The sequence below is a fragment of the Oncorhynchus clarkii genome, chromosome 3 (assembly GCF_045791955.1).
Source record: "Oncorhynchus clarkii lewisi isolate Uvic-CL-2024 chromosome 3, UVic_Ocla_1.0, whole genome shotgun sequence".
Taxonomy (NCBI): Eukaryota; Metazoa; Chordata; class Actinopteri; order Salmoniformes; family Salmonidae; genus Oncorhynchus; species Oncorhynchus clarkii.
In genome coordinates this window covers 32,074,555-32,088,570 of record NC_092149.1, presented here as the reverse complement: position 1 = coordinate 32,088,570, position 14,016 = coordinate 32,074,555, and the positions used below count along the sequence as shown (strand labels likewise).

General features: G+C 47.5%; 1 protein-coding gene across 1 annotated transcript in view; it reads right to left on the bottom strand.

Moving 5' to 3' along the window:
• The window catches only part of LOC139393328 (igLON family member 5-like), a 172,927-nt gene that overhangs the window by 15,783 nt on the left and 143,128 nt on the right, over window positions 1–14,016 (bottom strand). Inside the window, exons 3-4 of the mRNA XM_071141916.1 lie at window positions 7,389–7,621; window positions 5,341–5,460 (exon numbers count right to left, since the gene is read on the bottom strand). Of these exons, the coding sequence (XP_070998017.1) occupies window positions 5,341–5,460; window positions 7,389–7,621 (353 nt within the window). The remainder of the gene's footprint in view (window positions 1–5,340; window positions 5,461–7,388; window positions 7,622–14,016) is intronic.

Below are 14,016 nucleotides of genomic sequence, written 5' to 3'. Positions count from 1 at the left end.
GAGACATGAGGACTGGGTATTACGACAGGAGACAGGGACTGGTAAAGGGACAGATAACTGGGAGAGGAGACATGAGGACTGGATACTATGACAGGAGACAGAGACAGGTAAAGGGACAGACAACTGGGAGAGGAGACATGAGGACTGGATACTATGACAGGAGACAGAGACAGGTAAAGGGACAGACAACTGGGAGAGGAGATATGAGGACTGGATACTATGACAGGAGACAGGGACTGGTAAAGGGACAGACAACTGGGAGAGGAGAAGTGAGGACTGGATACTACGACAGGAGACAGGGACTGGTAAAGGGACAGACAACTGGGAGAGGAGAAGTGAGGACTGGATACTACGACAGGAGACAGGGACTGGTAAAGGGACAGACAACTTGGAGAGGAGAAGTGAGGACTGGATACTACGACAGGAGACAGAGACAGGTAAAGGGACAGACAACTGGGAGAGGAGAAGTGAGGACTGGATACTATGACAGGAGACAGAGACAGGTAAAGGGACAGACAACTGGGAGAGGAGAAGTGAGGACTGGATACTATGACAGGAGACAGAGACAGGTAAAGGGACAGACAACTGGGAGAGGAGAAGTGAGGACTGGGTACTACGACAGGAGACAGGGACTGGTAAAGGGACAGGGAACTGGGAGAGGAGACATGAGGACTGGGTACTACGAAAGGAGACAGGGACTGGTAAAGGGACAGACAACTGGGAGAGGAGAAGTGAGGACTGGGTACTACGACAGGAGACAGGGACTGGTAAAGGGACTGGGTACTACGACAGGAGACAGGGACTGGTAAAGGGACTGGGTACTACGACAGGAGACAGGGACTGGTAACGGGACTGGGTACTACGACAGGAGACAGGGACTGGTAAAGGGACTGGGTACTACGACAGGAGACAGGGACTGGTAAAGGGACTGGGTACTACGACAGGAGACAGGGACTGGTAAAGGGACTGGATACTACGACAGGAGACAGGGACTGGTAAAGGGACTGGATACTACGACAGGAGACAGGGACTGGTAAAGGGACTGGGTACTACGACAGGAGACAGGGACTGGTAAAGGGACTGGGTACTACGACAGGAGACAGGGACTGGTAAAGGGACTGGGTACTACGACAGGAGACAGGGACTGGTAAAGGGACTGGGTACTACGACAGGAGACAGGGACTGGTAAAGGGACTGGATACTACGACAGGAGACAGGGACTGGTAAAGGGACTGGATACTACGACAGGAGACAGGGACTGGTAAAGGGACTGGGTACTACGACAGGAGACAGGGACTGGTAAAGGGACTGGATACTACGACAGGAGACAGGGACTGGTAAAGGGACTGGATACTATGACAGGAGACAGGGACTGGTAAAGGGACTGGATACTACGACAGGAGACAGGGACTGGTAAAGGGACTGGGTACTACGACAGGAGACAGGGATGGTAAAGGGACTGGGTACTACGACAGGAGACAGGGATGGTAAAGGGACTGGATACTACGACAGGAGACAGGGACTGGTAAAGGGACTGGGTACTACGACAGGAGACAGGGACTGGTAAAGGGACTGGGTACTACGACAGGAGACAGGGACTGGTAAAGGGACAGACAACTGGGAGAGGAGAAGTGAGGACTGGATACTATGACAGGAGACAGAGACAGGTAAAGGGACAGACAACTGGGAGAGGAGAAGTGAGGACTGGATACTACGACAGGAGACAGAGACAGGTAAAGGGACAGACAACTGGGAGAGGAGAAGTGAGGACTGGATACTACGACAGGAGACAGAGACAGGTAAAGGGACAGACAACTGGGAGAGGAGAAGTGAGGACTGGATACTATGACAGGAGACAGAGACAGGTAAAGGGACAGACAACTGGGAGAGGAGAAGTGAGGACTGGGTACTACGACAGGAGACATGGACAGGTAAAGGGACAGACAACTGGGAGAGGAGAAGTGAGGACTGGATACTATGACAGGAGACAGAGACAGGTAAAGGGACAGACAACTGGGAGAGGAGAAGTGAGGACTGGGTACTACGACAGGAGACAGGGACTGGTAAAGGGACAGGGAACTGGGAGAGGAGACATGAGGACTGGGTACTACGACAGGAGACAGGGACTGGTAAAGGGACAGACAACTGGGAGAGGAGAAGTGAGGACTGGGTACTACGACAGGAGACAGGGACTGGTAAAGGGACTGGGTACTACGACAGGAGACAGGGACTGGTAAAGGGACTGGGTACTACGACAGGAGACAGGGACTGGTAAAGGGACTGGGTACTACGACAGGAGACAGGGACTGGTAAAGGGACTGGGTACTACGACAGGAGACAGGGACTGGTAAAGGGACTGGGTACTACGACAGGAGACAGGGACTGGTAAAGGGACTGGATACTACGACAGCAGACAGGGACTGGTAAAGGGACTGGGTACTACGACAGGAGACAGGGACTGGTAAAGGGACTGGGTACTACGACAGGAGACAGGGACTGGTAAAGGGACTGGGTACTACGACAGGAGACAGGGACTGGTAAAGGGACTGGGTACTACGACAGGAGACAGGGACTGGTAAAGGGACTGGATACTACGACAGGAGACAGGGACTGGTAAATGGACTGGATACTACGACAGGAGACAGGGACTGGTAAAGGGACTGGGTACTACGACAGGAGACAGGGACTGGTAAAGGGACTGGATACTACGACAGGAGACAGGGACTGGTAAAGGGACTGGATACTACGACAGGAGACAGGGACTGGTAAAGGGACTGGGTACTACGACAGGAGACAGGGACTGGTAAAGGGACTGGGTACTACGACAGGAGACAGGGACTGGTAAAGGGACTGGGTACTACGACAGGAGACAGGGACTGGTAAAGGGACTGGGTACTACGACAGGAGACAGGGACTGGTAAAGGGACTGGGTACTACGACAGGAGACAGGGACTGGTAAAGGGACTGGATACTACGACAGGAGACAGGGACTGGTAAAGGGACTGGGTACTACGACAGGAGACAGGGACTGGTAAAGGGACTGGGTACTACGACAGGAGACAGGGACTGGTAAAGGGACTGGGTACTACGACAGGAGACAGGGACTGGTAAAGGGACTGGGTACTACGACAGGAGACAGGGACTGGTAAAGGGACTGGATACTACGACAGGAGACAGGGACTGGTAAAGGGACTGGATACTACGACAGGAGACAGGGACTGGTAAAGGGACTGGGTACTACGACAGGAGACAGGGACTGGTAAAGGGACTGGGTACTACGACAGGAGACAGGGACTGGTAAAGGGACTGGGTACTACGACAGGAGACAGGGACTGGTAAAGGGACTGGGTACTACGACAGGAGACAGGGACTGGTAAAGGGACTGGATACTACGACAGGAGACAGGGACTGGTAAAGGGACTGGATACTACGACAGGAGACAGGGACTGGTAAAGGGACTGGGTACTACGACAGGAGACAGGGACTGGTAAAGGGACTGGATACTACGACAGGAGACAGGGACTGGTAAAGGGACTGGATACTACGACAGGAGACAGGGACTGGTAAAGGGACTGGGTACTACGACAGGAGACAGGGACTGGTAAAGGGACTGGATACTACGACAGGAGACAGGGACTGGTAAAGGGACTGGATACTATGACAGGAGACAGGGACTGGTAAAGGGACTGGATACTACGACAGGAGACAGGGACTGGTAAAGGGACTGGGTACTACGACAGGAGACAGGGATGGTAAAGGGACTGGGTACTACGACAGGAGACAGGGATGGTAAAGGGACTGGATACTACGACAGGAGACAGGGACTGGTAAAGGGACTGGGTACTACGACAGGAGACAGGGACTGGTAAAGGGACTGGGTACTACGACAGGAGACAGGGACTGGTAAAGGGACAGACAACTGGGAGAGGAGAAGTGAGGACTGGATACTATGACAGGAGACAGAGACAGGTAAAGGGACAGACAACTGGGAGAGGAGAAGTGAGGACTGGATACTATGACAGGAGACAGAGACAGGTAAAGGGACAGACAACTGGGAGAGGAGAAGTGAGGACTGGATACTACGACAGGAGACAGAGACAGGTAAAGGGACAGACAACTGGGAGAGGAGAAGTGAGGACTGGATACTATGACAGGAGACAGAGACAGGTAAAGGGACAGACAACTGGGAGAGGAGAAGTGAGGACTGGGTACTACGACAGGAGACATGGACAGGTAAAGGGACAGACAACTGGGAGAGGAGAAGTGAGGACTGGATACTATGACAGGAGACAGAGACAGGTAAAGGGACAGACAACTGGGAGAGGAGAAGTGAGGACTGGGTACTACGACAGGAGACAGGGACTGGTAAAGGGACAGGGAACTGGGAGAGGAGACATGAGGACTGGGTACTACGACAGGAGACAGGGACTGGTAAAGGGACAGACAACTGGGAGAGGAGAAGTGAGGACTGGGTACTACGACAGGAGACAGGGACTGGTAAAGGGACTGGGTACTACGACAGGAGACAGGGACTGGTAAAGGGACTGGGTACTACGACAGGAGACAGGGACTGGTAAAGGGACTGGGTACTACGACAGGAGACAGGGACTGGTAAAGGGACTGGGTACTACGACAGGAGACAGGGACTGGTAAAGGGACTGGGTACTACGACAGGAGACAGGGACTGGTAAAGGGACTGGATACTACGACAGCAGACAGGGACTGGTAAAGGGACTGGGTACTACGACAGGAGACAGGGACTGGTAAAGGGACTGGGTACTACGACAGGAGACAGGGACTGGTAAAGGGACTGGGTACTACGACAGGAGACAGGGACTGGTAAAGGGACTGGGTACTACGACAGGAGACAGGGACTGGTAAAGGGACTGGATACTACGACAGGAGACAGGGACTGGTAAATGGACTGGATACTACGACAGGAGACAGGGACTGGTAAAGGTACTGGATACTACGACAGGAGACAGGGACTGGTAAAGGGACTGGGTACTACGACAGGAGACAGGGACTGGTAAAGGGACTGGATACTACGACAGGAGACAGGGACTGGTAAAGGGACTGGATACTACGACAGGAGACAGGGACTGGTAAAGGGACTGGATACTACGACAGGAGACAGGGACTGGTAAAGGGACTGGGTACTACGACAGGAGACAGGGATGGTAAAGGGACTGGGTACTACGACAGGAGACAGGGATGGTAAAGGGACTGGATACTACGACAGGAGACAGGGACTGGTAAAGGGACTGGGTACTACGACAGGAGACAGGGACTGGTAAAGAGACTGGATACTACGACAGGAGACAGGGATGGGCGTCTTACATTTGTTCTCCTTCCAGGTGACAGTGGGTTCAGGTCGTCCCACCGCCAGACAGAAGAGGTATACGTTGCCCCCCTCGTTCACTGACACGTCTTGGGAGATGTTGACGATTCTGGCTGGCACTGCAAGACGAAAGAGTTGGGTTTTGTTGACAGTCATGACTTGACAAAAAAGAGGAACTAGACCTAAGCTGCCCTCCCCTCACTGTTTGCAAGGTATGAACAAGGTATAAAACTGAAATGACAAGCATAAAAGCAAGGGGTCACCAAAATAAAAAATACTACTAATGACAAACACGGATTCTCTGACTACTATTATAACAAGACAAAGCTATAGAATGTTCTTCACTTTGGTGTTGAATATAGGGATGGAAATCTTCACTCAAGGTCTAGAAGTTTCTCTCTTTGGTAGTTGCTTTGTTTTGTCCTTTTCACAGCATGACCACCATCAAATGCTGTTTTGCTCTAAATTGCCATTCCAGAGCAGGCACTATGCATATAGTTAGATAGATAACTAGATGGCCCTTGAATTTAAATGGCCCATTATCGTTGCTTTTAATGAGCTTGGCCATGAGGCTGTTTTTCTGCAAAGCATCTAACTGCAGGATCCCATTTTTAACTCTGGCCAGGCGAAAATACTCTTGCGATAAAGCAAAGATTGGAGCCATCGCTACCCCACCGTGGCCATCACTGTTTGATGCAGTGACTCTGGGGTGTAATTATATTGTGTGATATCGCGGTTAAGACTGAAATTGGAGGCGACTTGGAAACTAGGGAAACATGGTCATCTGTGTGCCCATTTGCCCTGCGGATAAATGCTTCTCCTTGGCGCCTGCACTGTGTGAACAGTCTGTTGGAGAGTGGCTGGCTTAGCCTTCTGGGTAATCCTGCCTGCACCCTGCCTATATACAGACACACACGCATGCAAGTACTGTATTCGCACGCACGCACACACACGCACGCACACGCACGCACACGCACACACACGCACACGCACACACACGCACACGCACACACACGCACACACACACACACACACACACACACACACACACACACACACACACACACACACACACAGTCACTAGACTGCTGAAACGTGCCCAGCTTGCTCTCTCCCTCTCCATCTCTGCAGCAGCATGGTGTGTATGTGTGTGTGTGTGTTGGCTGTTGATATATACCCTAATATTTTTCATTTTTATTCCGCCGGTCTTGTATTACTGTGATATGCTAGTACACAAGGTACAATATACATAACAATTGACACATGCAGGGAGAAAAGGTCTGCAATCCATCAGCCGAGCAGCCGGGCGCCAATAAATCACGTCACTCAGGATCAGTCAAACTCTCACTCACTCCACCGTTGCCTTGACGATAGGCCCAGATCTGGTCCTGCACTGTCAATTATTCAGTCAGGCAGTTGGACAGCCTACTGTATAGCCGCCCATATCGTCTTACCCACTTACCCCAGGATCTACCCACCCTTCTCAGTTCTGAGGTAAACTTGCATCAGTGCTAATGTATTGGCTCGAGGCACAGTTTCTAAGGACTCGGTTGGCTGCCTTCTTTGCTCAGTCCAAGGCTCCATCCACTGCACAACACTAACAAAGGCCTTGGGTCACTTTACATTTTTTTTTGTAAAGTAAAAGTAAAGCTGTGTTTACAATAATTTGCTGGACTAAAACCTGGAGGTGAATAAATAATCCCGTAAATAAAGTGGTACGTGCCCATTACAGAACCAAGTACAATAAGTACTGTAAACACATTCAAATATAGCAATTAAAGGGCTAATACATCTAAATATTTGCATACTTACCCTGTAAACAGTTAATGGACAAAGAGAAAGATAAAGCCATTTTCCCCTGGCTGCTGTCATCAAATCCTAACTCGTTATGCTGTTCTTGTCCAGAAACCAAGTCCATATCCCCCAAATGAGCATGTTTTAAATATCCTTTGACAAATTCATTGATATACGCAACCAATGTCAGACACTTTGGGATGATTTGGGCTTGTTTTATTCTATCCCATCTTTCCCCCCACCAGGGACTCACCTTGGACGATGAGGAAGACGTGGGCTATGCGGGGCTTGTTGCTGGCCTGGAAGCTGCAGGTGTACAGCCCCTCGTCAGCCACCTCCACTCTCTCTATCTGGATGGAGAAGTCACTAGTGTTACTGTTGACCAGCGACACCCGTCTGTCCAGCGACCACTTGTCTGTCCCCGCAAACAGGATGTTTGAGCGGTTCAACCACGCCTTGTGGGTCACCTCCTCGTCGATTTTACACCTTTGAGATGGAGGGGGGAAAAAACAGGGGATGAGACAAGACCCAGATCATTTATTAATAATCATTTATTTCACTTGAATAGCGCTTTTCATTACAGAAAATAATCTCAAAGCGCATAAAAATTAAAACAAAGAAACAACACATTTAAATTTAGATGGTAGAGCTGGATATTGAATGTCTCTATTTGGCATGGGATGAAAGGCTGGGAGTTGAGGCAGTTTGGATTGGAAAGGCAGTGTAGCTTCAGAGGAGGGAGGGAGCATCAGTAGAACTGACAGAGAGAAACAAAGACAGTCTGACAAACAGGCCCGGAGCGCTTTTTCAGTGCACCGCATCTGCTTTTCCTCCATAGGACCCGCTCTTCTGTAAGTACTGGTCCTCCATTGCCTGGGTGATGCTACGGCTGCTGAAAAGTGCACGAAAAGCCACCACATCTTGGCAGTGGTTAAGAACAGTCCCCGAGCCTCTTCTGCCATCTCTGGCCACAGCATCCAGTACTTGTTTTAATTCTTCCCGATAGATGAAGCTATAAAGCCGGGGCTGCATTATTTGAATCCAAACAGCCAGTTAGCTAGCTAACTATAAGACAAAAATAGGACTTTTGATCCCAATTCTGCAACTCTGAGACTCAAGACCACAAGATGTACAGTAAGTGATCAACCCCCACAACAGTCAACCCTCTCCCCCCCAAAAAAAAATGCAACAACAAAAACGTACATAAGTACAATATTTACAGAGCTCTCTGCCTAGGTGACCACACGGCGCCAGGGAAACTACGGAACATACTCTACATATATTGAGGTGAGTCTGTATGTGCTTATGTATGAACAAAGATAGCATAGACATTTGTGAGGAGGAGCAGAAGTGAACCCTGGAACCTCAAAGAACTTCCGATGCGTTTGAAAACAACAGCTGTTCCATCGCGGCTGTAAAAGGCTAGCTAGATAAGCTAGCTAACGTAGTGTAGTTGTTTTCCCCTGCTCAAAATTACGACCGAGGACAAATCTATTTTTGAAAATGAAAGTTGACAGATTTCCCAAAGAAGCATCGCAAAACAATTGCCTGCATGGAAAGTAAAATTAGTAGCGGGAGGTGGCGGCTCCAGGATAATGTGTATAGTTATAGAAGAAGATGGCCCGCCCGCTGTTAAATCTCCCAATTCACTGATTTATTGACAACGTTTCGATCCGAAACGGATCTTGGTCAGGTCAAACTAACTGAGTGCTCACGTCCCAAAATATACACATTTCACCTCATGTGACCATTTGCGGACATGACGCATGGTGGGTGCAAAAACAAGTTGTGTATCTCTAATCATTTAATAACAATGAGATGGGTACACGTAGTAGTTCCAGAAAATAATATATATTTACAAAATGACCTAGTGGGTAACCTGGAAGGCAAGACAAATCAAAGTGACATATTTATGTAAACTCTAGGAGACGTGGTACACAAATGGTGAATCTAATACAATTCTCTAATACAATTCTCCTCAAAACTAGAAGTTTTAACATGTTCGATGCCAATGTGTCTCAAAGAGCTAATGTTGTGACGAGCCTCCATGAAATGTGCAGCCACAGGGTTTCTCTGGTCAAGGGTCCTGATATGACTCCTGTGTTCTGCTATCCTTGTTTTCAGAGCTTGTTTTGTTTTTCCTACATACATAACATAGACCACAAATACACGTGATCAGGTATATCACATTTTTTGTATCTTAATGGCCTTGCCCGTAATAGGGTGATTGAACATTGTGCATTTGTTCGTAAAGTTACACTGGGTACATCCGCCACATCTAAAGTTACTGTCTGGCACATTGTCTAGAAAGGTATCACGTGCCACTGGAGGACGATTAGACCTCACCACTGATGTTGGGGGAGCGTCTGAAGACGACCCGCGGAGGTTCTTTAACCTTTTTTCCCCAGTTGTGGATCAGTGCTCAATATGTGCCAGGGCTTTTTAATGATGTGGTCAAACTGTTTACCAAGTGGGGAGTATTGAAGGAAGCATTTAACACGTTGGTCAGGAGGGCGGGGAGGTTTTGGGCGTGAGGCTGTCATCCTTGGTCATATTTTTATAACGTTCCCCTGCATCATGCAGCCATTCCTCTGGGTAACCCTGCTGTCTGAAATGCTAATCCAGACAGTCGGCTTGTTTGTCATAGTCACTCTGTGTACTACAAATCCTGCGTATGCAACTGTATTGGCTAAAGGGGAGGCTCTTTTTTTAGGGGTGTAGGGTGGAAGCTGTCTCCTCATAACAGGGAATTCCTGTCTGTCGGCTTCTTGTATAGATCCGTGCTAAAACCACCCCCTCCCTCTTAATCAAAATGTAAAGAAAACGTATTTCATTCACATCAAAGGTGAGGGGGAATTTCAAAGGTTTACTGCTTGTATTGATTAAGGAGTGGAATTGATGAAGTTCTCCTGCTGTGCTCTGTAATAGAACGAATACGTCATCAATGAAGCGTTTGAAGGCCCAAATCCCTGTCATTTGCGTGAAGAGAAGATGGAGAAAAAGAGGACAGAGGTCGGGCTGCATTCGGAGGATTCTTAGGCGATTGAATAAACCCCCATTGCCATCCGTTCTCCTAGCTAACATGCAATCATTGGAAAATAAAATCGACGACCTACGACGAAGATTAAACTACCAACGGGACATTAAAAACTGTAATATCTTATGCTTCACCAAGTCGTGGATGAACGATGACATTATCAACATACAGCTGGCTGTTTGTATTAATGTCCCGTTGGAAGTTTAATCTTCCTCGTAGGTCATCGATTTTATTTTCCAAGGATTGCATGTTAGCTAGGCAGGATAGAACAGCGGCGTCTGGTAAGACAAGAGGGTGGCGGACTATGTTTATTTGTAAACAACAGCTAGTGCACGGTATCTAAGGAAGTCTCAAGGTTTTACTTGACTGGAGGCAGAGTATCTCATGATAAACTGTAGACCACACTATTTACCTAGAGAGTTTTCATCTGTATTTTTAATAGCTGTCTACATACCACCACAGACCAATGCTGGCACTAAGACCGCATTCAATGAGCTGTATTTCGTCATAAGCAAACAGGAAAAGGTCATCCAGAGGCGGTGCTCCTAGTGACTGGGGACTTTAATGCAGGGAAACTTAAATCTGTTTTACCAAATTTCTATCAGCATGTTAAATATGCAACCAAAGGGGAAAAAAAACTCTAGACCACCTTTACTCAACACACAGAGACACGTACCAAGCTCTCCCTCACCCTCCATTTGGCAAATCTGACCATAATACTATCTTCCTGATTCCTGTTTACAAATCAAATTAAAGCAGGAAGCTCCAGTGACTCGGTCAATAAAAAAGTGGTCAGATGAAACAGATGCTAAGCTACAGGACTGTTTTGCTAGCACAGACTGGAATATGTTATGGGATTCCTCCGATGGCATTGAGGAGTACACCACATCAGTCATTGGCTTCATCAATAAGTGTATCGATGACATCGTCCCCACAGTGACCGTACGTACATACCCCAACCAGAAGCCATGGATTTACAGGTTACATCCGCACTGAGCTAAAGGCTAGAGCTGCCACTTTCAAGGAGAGGGACTCTTATAAGAAATCCCGCTATGCCCTCCGACGAATCATCAAACAGGCAAAGCGTCAATACAGGACTAAGATTGAATCGTACTACACCGACTCTGATGCTTGTCGGATGTGGCAGGGCTTGTAAACCATTACAGACTACAAAGGTAAGCCCAGCTGAGAGCTGCCCAGTGACACAAGCCTACCAGACGAGCTAAACAGTACCAGAGCGCCAAGTCTAGGTCCAAGAGGCTTCTAAACAGCTTCTACCCAAGACATGACTCCTGAACATCTAATCAAATGGCTACCCAGACTATTTGCATTGCACCCCCCCCCCCCCCCAACCCATATTTTACACTGCTGCTACTCTCTGTTATTATCTATGCATAGTCACTTTAATAACTCTATCTACATGTACATATTACCTCAATTACCTCGATTAACCAGTGCCCCCGCACATTGACTCTGTACCGGTACCCTCTGTATATAGTCTCGCTATTGTTATTTTACTGCTGCTCTTTAATTACTTGTTCTTTTTATTTCTTATTCTTATTCATATTTTTTAAACTGCATTGTTGGTTAGGGGCTGGTAAGTAAGCATTTCACTGTAAGGTTCGGAGCATGTGACATACTATTTGATTTGATTTGTTTCCAGAGTCTGATATGGTGCAAGAATGGATTGTTAGGGCTGAAAATCACGTTCCTCTCAAACAACCCCACATACAGATTGGCATAATTTGGTGCCATTTTACTACCCATAGCAGTTCCCTTCTGTTCAATGAACATGTCATTTTCAAATATGAAAAATGTCTTAGTCAGAACAATCTGAGCAAGTTCAACAATACAGTTAGTGCTAGTGAGTGTACCAGTGGGTCGATGACTAAGACAGGCTTCCCTGGTGGGGGATATTTGTACACAGGGATTCAACATCAAAGCAAGCCATAAGCGTCTCCCCAATGATATTGTACATTGTCTCGAGGTTGTTAATTATGTCCATAGAATCGCGTACATATGCACGGAGTGACACCACACTAGGTTTTAGAAAGAAATCTCCAAAAGCAGAAATATTTTCAGTCAATGAGTCAATGGTCACAATAGGTTAATTAAGTTAACCATCTATTCTAGCTAACGTCAGCTTGCAAGAACGGAGGGGGGGGGGGATTTCTGTGTTCATATTTCAGAAGGACATATGGATTCTTTAGACATTTCGAATGGTTAAAAAAAAGTGGGCTGAGGGCAAATTGAGCCACTCTACAAATGATTACTAACCCAAACACAGTGGGGAACAATGAGGGCCTTCTTGTAAAATAATAATTATGATTTGAATTATATTATTATTTTGAATTATGTTCGTATTTAATCTCTTCAGTTTTTGTTGGGAAGGGTTAACACTGAAGAGATAAAAGATCCAATCAGGATTTTTCTTTTGTGGTCTCTGGGGAAATCTAGCTAGATAAGTCAGCCATTGGTTAGGCCATCAGAAGCTAGACAGAAGGCATCTGCCATTCAACTGTGTTAGGGCAACATTTCGGAGTGACAGTGCAATCAACCAATCACATTTTGACTTGTAATGGGTGGGACCGATTTTACAAAAAAACATATGGCTATTTCTGCCTTCTCAAAGGCCAATAGGTCACTGTGCAATAGAGAATGGTAGTTTGGCCTCCCGGGTGGCGCAGTGGTCTAAGGCTGTGCCACCAGAGATTCTGAGTTCGAGCCCAGGCTCTGTCGCAGCCGGCTGTGACCGGGAGGCCCATGGGGCGGCGCACAATTGTGCCAGCGTCGTTAGGGAGGGGTTGGCCGGCAGGGATATCCTTGTCTCATTGCGCACTAGTGACTCCTGCGGCGGGCCGGGTGCAGTGCACGCTGACCAGGTCGCCAGGTGTACGGTGTTTCCTCCGACACATTGGTGCGGCTGGCTTCCGGGTTGGATGTGCGTTGTGTCAAGAAGCAGGTTGGGTTGTGTTTCGGAGGACGCATGGCTCTCGACCTTCGCCTATCCCGAGTACGTACGGGAGTTTCAGCGATGAGACAAGACTGTAATTACTACCAATTGGAAACCACGAAGTTGGGGAGAAAAAAGGGGTAAAAAAAAGAGAATGGTAGATTTCCCACAGATAGCTAGCTATCCTTTGTTGTATGCTAGTTTGCAGCGGCTGCAGCAAATGTTATTGAGTAGGATGTTGTTGCTAATTTGTTAGCTTCTCCCTTTTCAAGAAAAACTTCAACAAGAAGTTAACCTTTTACTGCAGTGGCCTAAAGTCAGACAGAGTGATTCTTGGTAGTCTTAAACAAATCTACTTTCAAACAAAAGTATACACCTCACACACATGGTTATGGGCTTAAAAAAAGACACCTGTACCATGTGAGTGGAACACAAATAGCCTACTAACCAAGACTTCGGACCAAACTTTTTCAATACCTGGTTTGCATACCCATTGTTGCCTTAGTTAGCATTTATTGGTAGATATCATAAATTGAACCGGCTTTCCTACCTACCCTACCCACTACCGATGACATTCTTCTGTGAGCTGCTCCATTTCATAACCAGTTGAGAGCTGTGTGCGTTGGAATGCCCTCACATGTACAGCGCATGTGAATATACTTTACATGCTTTGCGATAGTGCAGGCTACTTTGTGCATCATCGTTGCTACCTTTTCAGCATCATTACTTCAGTCACACACTGAAGGCCTAGGTCCGATAGGTTCGCCACTGTGCAAACATGTCGATAACACAGTGCATTCGGAAAGCATTCAGGCCCCTTCCCTTTTTTCACATTTTGTTACGTTACAACCTTATTCTCAAATGGATAAAAAATAATAATAAACCTCCTCA